This window comes from Sinocyclocheilus grahami, unplaced genomic scaffold, assembly GCF_001515645.1.
Source record: "Sinocyclocheilus grahami isolate Dianchi unplaced genomic scaffold, SAMN03320097.WGS_v1.1 scaffold225.1, whole genome shotgun sequence".
NCBI lineage: Eukaryota > Metazoa > Chordata > Actinopteri > Cypriniformes > Cyprinidae > Sinocyclocheilus > Sinocyclocheilus grahami.
The window spans coordinates 2,062,575-2,074,845 of record NW_015505404.1 but is presented as its reverse complement, the minus strand read 5'-3'; the positions used below and the strand labels follow the sequence as shown (position 1 = coordinate 2,074,845).

Below are 12,271 nucleotides of genomic sequence, written 5' to 3'. Positions count from 1 at the left end.
GACAGCCTGTTTGTTTTTCACATGCAGATTGATTCCACCCTGTGCACTACTTATCATTTTAATTATGATAAAGTCCATTTCACCAAGTACTGGGGCTAGAAAACAGGCCAGCTTCGTCTAATCCATCTATCCATTCACCTATCCACCCACCCACCCCATCCATCCATCCATCCCACCTCCATCAAACTATCAATCCAGCAATCAACCCATCTATTCAACCACCACTCTTCCATTCATTGGTCCATCCGTCATCTATCACCCTGACTAGCTTTGTATTGAATAGAGTTGGAACAACTAATCAATAAAATTGATAAACAATAATCCAAATAGTCCACAATGAATTTAGATTAGTAGTATTAAAATAGTAGTAGTAACAGTTTTATTTTAAAAAAAATGCAAAAATGGCATGCAGCAAGAGAACACTTTTTACTGTTATATTGACTTTTCAGAACAGTTTCTAACATTAAGCAAGCAATTGTTGCTGTCATTGTCAAACTATAAATACTTCACATGACAAGCTTGTCAATCAAACCGAGATAAAAAAAAAGCACAATTATTTTGGACAAAACAATTCATCATTGGATTTCACATTTAGGTTTTCAATTAACCATAATGAATTTACATCCTATATGTGAAGCAAGTAATTTGATGTTGTAATTGTGGTCTGTATAATGTATGCAAAACATTGAGTGGAAATAAATGGGTAAAATGAATGATACAGATAAAAACACAGTTTGAAAACAGCCAGAGTCAAAATAACCATTAAATTATCTAAATAAAATTAGAAATAAATAAATACAAATATATATATATATATATATATACACAGAAAAAAGCTTTTAGAAATAAAATTGATTATTTTAATAAGTATAATAACCATTAAATAATAAAAATAAATTATATATATATTTTTTTTTATTTTTTTATTATATATATTTTTTTATTACACAGCTCTCGGGAATACTCGTTCAAACACAGTTACCATCATTTTGCATATTTACTGTAAAATATAACCAGAGGAATTCAGTATTAATAGTAGGCTTGTGGTAATATTGTTGAAGTGTTCATCTTGTTGCCAGAATGCCACTGTTATAGATTTAAGATTTTAAAAATATGATTTTAAAACGCCTCCTTCTTAAATAACAATTCAAGTCCTCATGTTTTTTTATGCGGTGAAAAGCGCATAAATAATTAGTGATATGGTGTGTAATTAGTGATACAAGTGTACATTATGCCTCAAACGTCCATCTTGTAAGAAGTCAGTCTAGGCTCAATGCCATTTGTTAGGGACAGTGATTTTTTGCGGCAGATTTGCGATTTTTTTTGTCTATTTATTTACATATGTGGCAAGTAGCTATGTAATAAGCAGGATAATACACTATCCTTTACATATTAAAATATGTGTATATAATACATGTGTGTGTCCGTGTGTGTTTATTTATTTATTTATTTTGCATTACACATATTTTGTGCACAATGTTTTGGCCACAATTAGCAAATTGGCAAAACATGGAATAATTACATAGTCAGAGATATAACTAATCAAAATAGTGTTTTTTTTTCCTCCCAGAGCTTTAGCAGAAAAAGTAACTTGTTAATGCAACTGCATGATTGCACATCTCATTCGTCCTCCATGATTTCCAGCTTTACTTTTTAATACAGCTGGCAAAAGAAGAGAGGGGAGCGAGTAAGTGAGAAACATGGTAGCTTTGCAGTGGCGTCTGGGGACTGGTGCAGCCATTAACTATGTGAGAGTGAGAGGGCCTTAATGAAGTGAACTGTGCTCTCAGAGTTAATGAGAGAGTGAACTCACCACTAGAGCAGTCCAGTCCTCCCCAGCCTGGCTCACACTGACATGTATCAGGAGACACACATCGACCATGGGCACACTCCTCGGTACATCGTGCTATCAGAGAGAAAAGAACAGGAAGACAAAGAATGCTTTAAACACAGTAGAAATAGAAAAGGATTCTGGCAAAACACTTGGCAGAGAATAAATGGAGCTTGAGGTCCAAACACAAATAAGTTGTTGGATGCATCTTGCATAAGACAGGAATGTGAATTAGCACAGGATGCTATCCAGACACTGTAGGTCTGAGTCTCCCACAAGACATAATTTAGCCGCCCGCAAATGTCTGCTGATGTGCTGATATGGAGGATAATGCCTACACTGGCCATTTTCCAAAGATGGCTGTCACCGATGGCTCCTCGCTAGTGCCAAACACAGAGCAAAGACCTTCTTATGGTCGCACGTTTAAAATGCTCACTCTGACCACAAGCTAAACGATTTCCTAAGAGATTGAGCCCTTGGTCAACATCTCAGTTTATCACATGAACCGGTTGTTCCGTGCAAAACGAGCCGACGTAAGCAGCCACAGCCGCAAGGAAACAAGCTGTAAATCCCTCCAAATTTGATCAGCCTGCACTTTGCCACAATACTCTAACGCAGTGCCAGCCAGCCTTCATGCTGTTTACGAAGTGTGCAGTTTTCTTGATCATTCCTATTGAACAACACAGCATCCAATTGATTGTCTATAGCATTAGTATTCCTGCCCGGGCCCTCGCATTCAGTCAGATATTTGGATTCGGACAAGTAATAAAATGACCTACATGGAGTTTTTGCCAGTCTTCTTTTTTTACTTTTTCAGGATGATGAAAAAGATGAATTAGTCGGAAAATATATAGGCGTTAAGCATGAATAATGCTTAAGGGAGTGAAGGTCACCTGGCCAGCAGGACTCAAACCGACAGGCTCTTATCGGAGTCAGGAAACAGTCGACCCCCAAAGCTTCTGGAACAATCCACTTTGATTGGAATCAGCAGTGACTCTCCAAGTATAGGCGGAAGAGAGCATGTACTTCTAGAGAATATAGCGTGAAGGTAACAAAAAAAGTGTCAGATGCTATGGTATGTCCTTATCTTTGACCATGAAATATGTGAAGGTTGGCTCTATAAATAACATAAAGTTAATGTGGCCAGTCATGCATTTTGTTGAAAGAAACCTGATAAACAATGTGATGACCAGCATTTATCTTGTCCGTTTAATACGCGTATTATGATTCACTTGGGAAACAGTGAGAGAAGTCTTTCTTAACCTTTTCTAACCTAAACACAAACTCAAAAGGTAATGAATTCAGGTTCTCATGAAGTGTTCCCTTTCGTGGAACTTCAAACTGCGTCCTCTAGGGGCAACAGCCATGACGTCACTACCGCCGCGACTAGTACAAAATAGGCGCCGGTAGCGCACATCATTCACTTTCTTTGTCTTCACTGACCGGTCTGTTTGAAGCGTGCATTCCAAAAAGCAAAGTAAGAGCTTTTCTTTCCTACTATGGCGAGCACTAGCGAAGCGTTTAGAAAGTGTGTACATCCGTGTCAGCGGTTTCTGACACCCGATGATTCACACGATCTATGCGTTGTTTGTTTGGGCGAGGAGCACGCACGCAATGTCCTCGAGGGGGCAATCTGTGTGCACTGTGAGAGCTTTTCTCTGAAGAAGCTCCGCTCTCATTTGTCCCTCCAAATTTGATCAGCCTGCACTTTGCCACAATACTCTAACGCAGTGCCAGCCAGCCTTCATGCTGTTTACGAAGTGTGCAGTTTTCTTGATCATTCCTATTGAACAACACAGCATCCAATTGATTGTCTATAGCATTAGTATTCCTGCCCGGGCCCTCGCATTCAGTCAGATATTTGGATTCGGACAAGTAATAAAATGACCTACATGGAGTTTTTGCCAGTCTTCTTTTTTTACTTTTTCAGGATGATGAAAAAGATGAATTAGTCGGAAAATATATAGGCGTTAAGCATGAATAATGCTTAAGGGAGTGAAGGTCACCTGGCCAGCAGGACTCAAACCGACAGGCTCTTATCGGAGTCAGGAAACAGTCGACCCCCAAAGCTTCTGGAACAATCCACTTTGATTGGAATCAGCAGTGACTCTCCAAGTATAGGCGGAAGAGAGCATGTACTTCTAGAGAATATAGCGTGAAGGTAACAAAAAAAGTGTCAGATGCTATGGTATGTCCTTATCTTTGACCATGAAATATGTGAAGGTTGGTTCTATAAATAACAGAAAGTTAATGTGGCCAGTCATGCATTTCGTTGAAAGAAACCTGATAAACACAATGTGATGACCAACATTTATCTTGTCCGATTAATACGCATATTCTGATTCTCTTGGGAAACAGTGAGAGAAGTCTTCAATAACCTTTTCTAACCTAAACACAAACTCAAAAGGTAATGAATTCAGGTTCTCATAAAGTGATATATAGCGATACAGTGGAGTGTGTGTTAATCTGAATAAATCAATTCAGAGTGAACTAAGGGATTGGTACTTGGGCTTCTTTCCCCCCTTCTACTCCAATGTGTTCCTCCAAACCGCACAAGAGCCACTCAGTAAGGAGCTATATTTCAAGTTCTGTCACGTTCACAGGAGCCCCGAAGTATGACACAAATCTTAAATGTCAACACTTCAGGAACAGTGAATTATTTTGGCAAAAGCTGCCCACACATTTTGTGGTGCTTATGATAATCTGGTTTTTACCAGTAAATTGTTTTGAAATATTACTATGCATTTTTATACAGAGGGAAAGGGCTGCAGATTTCTTATATTTTTAAGTAACGAAAAAAAGTACGTTTTGATGCATTTAAAATGCACTGTACACGAATTAAGGTTTCTATACGAATCAGCTATGGATACTTTTATACCATGCGAAAAAAAATCTTTAAACATAATTTTCACACTCCCATTAGTTTAATTAGTCTGTTAACCATTAAATAACAACCATTAGTTATATACATGCATATGTATGTTTGCACTAATAATAGAATAGTGACTAGAACATCAGCAATTCTTCACAGATTCAACAATATTCATAGTATTTACTTTGACTTTTCTTTGTTTTCTTAGCACATAACATCTAATTTTATTATGGGGTAAAATGGTTGGCTGTGATGGAAATTATAGCACAGCTGTCTGACAACAATGCTAAAAATGTAAATATTATAATGGATTTTCATAGCTAAAATCTGAATAAAATTTAAACTCTGTGTAAAAAAAAATCTACACCTCACAGTGAATGTGACCTTCACATATCAAAAAGAAAGAAAAGTCAACTCCAAAAAAGTGCCAGAAGTTGTTTGTATGCAGACATTACAAATTGCCTTCTTGGTTGAAAAAGTTGAGATGAGCCTCTAAGAATGAATATAAACATTTTTGTGCATGCAAATAAATCACGCTCATAAGAGTGAATTAATGTGTGTGCATGTTTTGATTCTGGCACACACTAAAGCTGGCTGCATTAGGTAAAGGATGAGGCAGGACTTGCCCTCATTCCAGGCCAGCACGGCTATAGATTATCGCTCTTTCAGCCTTCACCTGGGACCTCAATTTTGGACATAAGCACAGGAAGGGGATGGGAGAGAGGGAGAATCCCAAATACCCAGAGGATGGTGCTTAGAGCAGAAATGCTCCACACACAGAAAATGCTAAACCTGCCACTGGCAAATAATGCAGTATGGATTTACACAGCACTGAGAACCTGATATTCAAGCATGCCAGATCTCCTCCAGCTTAAGAAAAAAGAAAAATCCTTCGCATTTTGTGCTGACAAAGACATCAATTTGACTTCTTGAAATCAATGAAGCAACGCAACGTGCTCAAAAGCGAGGATGAAAAACTGATGAAATGATTGATTTTTGTTACAATCAGCAATTTCTGATCAGACAACAGAGACGAACTGCTAATTTGTCATCTTTTCAGCAAATTAAAATTCATTTATGTAACGTAGGTGAAAGGATAAAGCGTGCCTTCTCCCGAGAGCTGAATTGATGAACGTGTCTATAATAATTCAGAAAATAGGTCCTGTATTTTAATTAAAATTCAATGAATCTTCTTCCTTCTACACAGAAAAAGTCTATGTCTGCAGGCTGTGGTGAAAAATTACGTCTTTCATTTCGATAAAAGGCTAATCTCATTACACACTGGCGTTATCATACCGTGTTAACAATAGAGCTAATTGTAATTGTCATGCATTATTACACCAAATACTCATCAGGCCAAAGATACAGTTTGACAATCAGTCAATCATTTAACACATTAAATAATCCAAGGTTATTACTGTATGCATCTATCATAAAGGATCTGCTTTATATCCTAGTACAGTGTATGAACTTTTTAATAACAAACCTAAAACAGGATTTGGAATCAAACATCTAATCCATCATTAAAACTAAGATGTGAAATCTACTTTGCGATGGTGCATGGGATTTTATTAGAGCATCTAATTCTCCAGCAAGAAGCTGCAACATGCACATAGCATCATTAATACTGCATCACTAACTATTTGAGACTCTTCTGACCAGATGGTGTAAACTGCTTTGGCTCCATGTACGGCTTCCTTCTTCAAAAGAAAAATCATTTTTGCTCAGTATGAGCAAGATCGCCTTCTCGACATTAAATGCACAATCCACACTTGCAAAAACAGTGCTGGTGTTATGAGAGGAACAGACTCACTGGCTTCCATCACTACTAAGTCTACTGACAGTTTGGGATTGATAGGAGTAGTGCATGCAGGTTAAATGACTCACATGATTCGGGCACATAAAACAAGAAAAAGTCTTGTTTGATTGACCTCCCTATGGACACAGAAGGCAACCCGCAAACATGTCGCCTTCAAAACGACCAGGCTGTGTTGGTTTAGGCCATTAATGAATTATGCCTTTAAAATGCAGCTAATACACAAGGGACTGATTCTACTAGGAAAGCAGCTCATAAAAGGCCCATATGAGAGGATAAACCCTGAGGTGTTCAGATTGAGAAGAAAAGCAAAGATCCACATATATGTAATGAAAATTGCTTTAATACCTTCTCTTGTCCCGGCGAAGTGAGCATAGCTAGTTCTACAAAGCTTTTAATCCTGCCAGTGAGAGCAGTAGGATTATTCACAGAGCAGATACAGCCAAAAAAAAAAAGAAAAAACCACAGACCTCTCTGAGGTGACCACACCATTGCGCAAAAACTCCTTATTAGACTTCTTGCTAGCACCTCACATACAAGGTTAAATTATACCTGGAAACCAAATGTGAATTATGAAGATGAATAAATATTTTTAACAATTTACATTTGTTGAAGACTTTGTACAGAAGTGTTTCTTCACTTCAACATGGTTGTACAGGTAACAAATGTCTGCCACCAAGTCTGGCCTGTGCACTATTTACTAAATGTCTAACAAATATAGGCCAAAGTCCAGAAATTAAAGAAATGAATGAAGTACTTTACAATGAGGTTTTTAAGTAAAACAGCTGTAACACACAGCCTCTAGTGGTTTACTGCTTTTATAAAATGCAAAGTAGAGCAACAAGAAAATGCTCAGTAAATAATTGCTTTTATTAATGGGATAGTTCACCCAAAAAGGAAAATTCTGTCATTAGTTACTCACCCTCATGTCGTTCCAAACCCGTAAGACCTTTGTTCGTCTTCAGAATACAAATTAAGATATTTTAAATGAAACATAAGCCTCATAGACAGCAACGGAGCTAGCTACCACATTCAAGGCCCAGAAAGGTTCTAAGGACAACATTAAAATAGTCCATGTGACATCAGTGGTTCAACCGTAATTTTACTAAGCTACGAGAATATTAGGGTTGGGTACCGTTCACATTTTAACCGGTACGGTACCGGTACCTGAATTTCGGTGCTGGTACCCAACGGTACCTTTTTTCGATACTTTACTCTCTGTGTAGAAACAAAAACATTTATTTCAGTGAAAAAATAAGTCCAAAAGTCTCAATTTCAACAATTTGAACAATAGGGCCCTACAAACTTTTTCTTTCTTTGATAGAAAATGCAATATTTAAAGATGTATATTATACTGTACAAAAGTAATACAAGAGTAATATATTTCTGTTACATGTTAAACTGTACTTTTATTTTGACAGGTTGGCATGACGTTTCTGTGTGTATACAGTATGATGATGCTAGTTTTCTCAAATGAAACGGTAAAATTCTCGTGAAGTGACTCTCACAGCAGCTCTGGGGATTAAGTTTTTGTGTTCATGCCATTGTATAGTGAGGCGCAGAGGCCGAAAATCACCGCGAGCGTTACGCGTGCTTCAGTATTTGTGTGGTAAACAAAACCGCTTTTCCGCCATTCATACATACAGAGGCAAGCGGAACATGCAGGATTCATATTTAAACCGTCTTTTTGCATTTTAATATTCACAGACACTAGTTCATATCGCGATTCGAATTAAGTGGCAGTGGCTACTTTTGATTTATTCATCCAAAATTGACGAATTCTGTGGCATTCCGTGCTTACGTTTTTATGAATGGACTGATCCCGTCCGCATTTTCGCAGAAACCATATGGCCCTAGAAATGTAACCACACTTCAGAACATTTCGGTTTGCCCTGTGTGTTGTTTGAACGAGTTGCAGGGGCGACATCATGTCACAGAGTCTCTCTTTCTTTCTCTGTAGCGTATGCGCCCAGATGCGTTCTCAGGTACTGAAATTTGGCACCAATTGATTTAACGTGAATCGGTACTCGGTAGTACCGATGCAATTCGGTCGGTACCCTTAAAAGTACCGAGTTCGGTACCCAACCCTAGAGAATACTATTTGTGCTCAAAGAAAACATGGTACTCTTGTGAACGCACGTCAAAGACTGACACGGAACAGAAGAACTTGTTGAATAAAGTTGTTATTTTTGTTTTCTTTGCGCACAAAAAGTATTCTCGTAGCTTCATAAAATTAAGGTTGAATCACTGATGTCACTGGGAATATTTTAACGATGTCCTTACTAACTTTTTGGGCCTTGAATGTGGTAGTTTCTTTGCTGTCTATGCAGGGTCAGAAAGCTCTCGGATTTCATCAAAAATATATTGATTTGTGTTCTGAAGATGAACGAAGGTCTTACGGGTTTGGAATGACATGAGGGCGAGTAATTAAAGATAGAATTTTTATTTTTGGGTGAACTATCCCTTTAATATTCACAATAAACAATTCTTCCGCCAAGTAATTAGCCTAAAAGGTTGCATGTTAGGTAGCATCTTTGTGCACAAACAACTGATTTTATCTATTTTACCAATCAGACTTGGAACTACCCGTTTTATAAAGTATATTTTGGTCAACTCCATGTTCACCCACGTTTTAAACAGCACAGAGGCAATAAACATACCATGAGGTCACTGAGGGGGAAAAAATTATGCCTACCATCTTCTCCACAGATGGTGTGGTTCCATTACAGCAACAACTGTTAACATGAAATTGTTGCAGCTATTGTGTGGTAATGAGAACATTATTGATTATTGTCATTGCCTTCTCCCACTCAGACCACCAGACAATGTCAAAACTGATCCCTATCCCAGCTGCACCTAATCCCATGGTTGTTAGCAGTGCCTTCAGGCTACAGACAGAGCTGGACACAATCCCACTCAATAAGGACAGAAACATGAGATCAACTTTATCTTCAACAGACCATGGTCACTCACATTCAGCCATAAAAAAAATTCCTGTTACTAAAGGTCATTGTTGAAACCTCCTCCTTTCCACAATGACCTTTAGAAAAGAAAGAACAACATCTGGTGAACAAGCTGTTGATTTACAAGAGGGTTACAATGCATGTATTATTCTCTTTTGGCACTTATTGTTCAATATTATTAATTCCATTCACAAACATTCAAGAGGATTTGGTCATTTGGTCAATTATTTTAATTATAACAAGAATAGTGAACCCCAAAATAAAAATTGCATCTTCATTTACTCACACTCAAGTTGTTCTACACCTTTATTTATTTTCTTATTTCTCTGCAATTCAAAATGAAAAACCTTGAAGAATGCTCATGCTGCTCTCTTCCATTAAATATTATATTATATTATATTATATAAGTAGAAAATCAAAAAGTAGGGAAAAAAGTGGACATTGGACATTGTGCTGTAAATAACTCTATTATTATGTCCCACCAAAGAAATAAACAGGTGGTGAAAGCATGATGGTGAGTAAATGACAGAGTTTTCATTTTTGGATGAATTAATCCTTTCAAAGCTAAAAAGAGAAGCCGTGTGAGCAAATATATCAATTAAATAACTGCCTGAAATATCAAATTGCTCAATACCTGCTGTCATGTGAGCGAGGTGTGAAACTGTAAAATTAAAAATGTCCTTGGATCATAAAAAGTGTTTTCTGTGGCATATGTAAATAGGCTTTTAAATCAAACTACAAAGACTGACAATGCCCGTTAGGTCCCTGTGACACGACGACAGCAAAACAACTGCTGGGTCTCATGGCTCGTTCTATGGTAAAGTGTAAAATTCTCTTTGATACGGTGAAATTAAAATGAAAATTAATTATGAATTAGTGTGAATTAATTTAGCAGCATCGCAGGTTAGTAATCAGCATTTCAACCGTCCACACCGTCTGCAGCTCATCCTCTTCTCTTCATAACATTGAACTGAAGTAGTTTTATGATTCCTGCAGAGCTGAATATCACAGCAGCCCATATCACGACTTAATATAGGCTGTTAATTTCTTTCATTCTCACGAGAGTCCATCTAAAACGCACAGGCTGAAGAATTACATGACATTATGCTTATTAACGTCAAGATGCTTTAGTAGTGGACACTGAGTTGAGACTGAATACATTTATCATAACCAGTGTTGGGGAAAGTTACTTTTAAAAGTAATGCATTACAATATTGCTTTACTCCATAAAAAAGTTACTAATTACATTACTTAGTTACTTTTTATGGAAAATAATGCGTTATGTTACTTTTGCGTTACTTTTTAAATCTGGACAGGGCTTGGTTGTTTGTTTTTAAAATAAACAAATTCTATTTTTGGCAAATATAAAAGCCTTTTCACACCAAAAGTGAAATGAATAAGCCTCAGGCTGAAGGGAAAGTAAATTTACGTCCGTACAGTAGAATGCAGAAGAAGACATTTCAACACACTTCAGCAATAAAAAAAGATACACAAATGTTTGTCTAGAGTAATTTTTGCTTATTAGTATGGTTGAACTGGATCATCGAAGGTCAGAAGCAAAGACATTAGTTAATAGAATGGGATTAAATACATAAAGGATATTTGTGTTGTTTACGTCATATTCTGAGTTGCATTATTTTTTATTCATTTTGAGGAATACTGAATCTGTGTTTTTTTTGTGTGTGTGAGTGAGATGAATTAATGCATATTCATATTTATTATAGAACTACAGTAACATCTTCTGATTTCTCTCAACATGGGGACAGGAGAGCTGTCAATCAATAAATTGGGAGAAAAAAAAGTAACTTGCGTTACTTATTTGAAAAAGTAACTCAGATATTCTCTTGTAAATTAAAAAGTAATGCATTACTTTACTAGTTACTTGAAAAAAGTAATCTGATTACGCAACTCGTGTTACTTGTAATGCGTTACCCCCAACACTGATCATAACCTTACATACTTAAAGCCTAAAAACATGACCACAGGTATTAGTTTCATGCAGACATAGCTGTCCATAGTTAGCCATCCATCCAGAAACAGACATCCATCATAAAGCCCATCCCTCCCTCTTGTTAATAATGCCGAGTAGCTGTGAGGGCATCAAATCCCATTTGCTCTTAAGCTACGTGTGCTGATTTTTATCCTCTCCCTGGAGCTCGGTAAGACTGTCATTTACCTCATCACCTTGACACGGTCCTGTGCAAGGTCCTTTCATGCAGAGATTTTTGCATATTGTCAAACAACCGCTGAACCGTGCGAGCCAAAGGTCTGAGCTGACTGACAGGATTCGCTCACTCGTGATTAAAACACATTAAAGAATAATGAGTCTGGCCTACACAATAACCAATCCTGAGAAACAAAACACGCATTTACAGTCTTGGCAGCGCCAAAAGACAATAAACTAGTATAAACACTGACATTTTTGACATTCACTGCTCATAAAATAATCGCTAAAATCTATCATTCAGACCACAGCAAGGGAAAGTTGTTATTTCCTTAATTAGCGTGTTATCTCCAGAACGGGAGGAATTAGGACAATGTATTTGCAGTGAATCACTCAAGATTCTTTTTTCTAAAAATGAGCGATAACTGAATGCTATTAACGTCATTGTAATGGCGTACTGGCAGTGTTAAAACTGAAAATATGAACAAACCCAATATGAGTAGGACCAGTAATGAAAGGCACAAATTATGCCTAGAATATGCAGTTGCAAAAATGCCTTAAAGATGGCTGAGATTTTGATGAATGCCTCCAGAGAAAGGAGCGGGGTTCAAGGCTTAAGAGGACA

At 37.2% G+C, this 12,271-nt stretch overlaps 1 protein-coding gene across 2 annotated transcripts in view; it reads right to left on the bottom strand.

The window, feature by feature from the left end:
* The window catches only part of LOC107596974 (multiple epidermal growth factor-like domains protein 11), a 104,300-nt gene that overhangs the window by 85,634 nt on the left and 6,395 nt on the right, over positions 1-12,271 (bottom strand). For both annotated transcript variants that reach the window (XM_016287857.1, XM_016287856.1), the window contains exon 4: positions 1,814-1,906. In XM_016287857.1, coding sequence (XP_016143343.1) covers positions 1,814-1,906 — 93 coding nt within the window. The remainder of the gene's footprint in view (positions 1-1,813; positions 1,907-12,271) is intronic.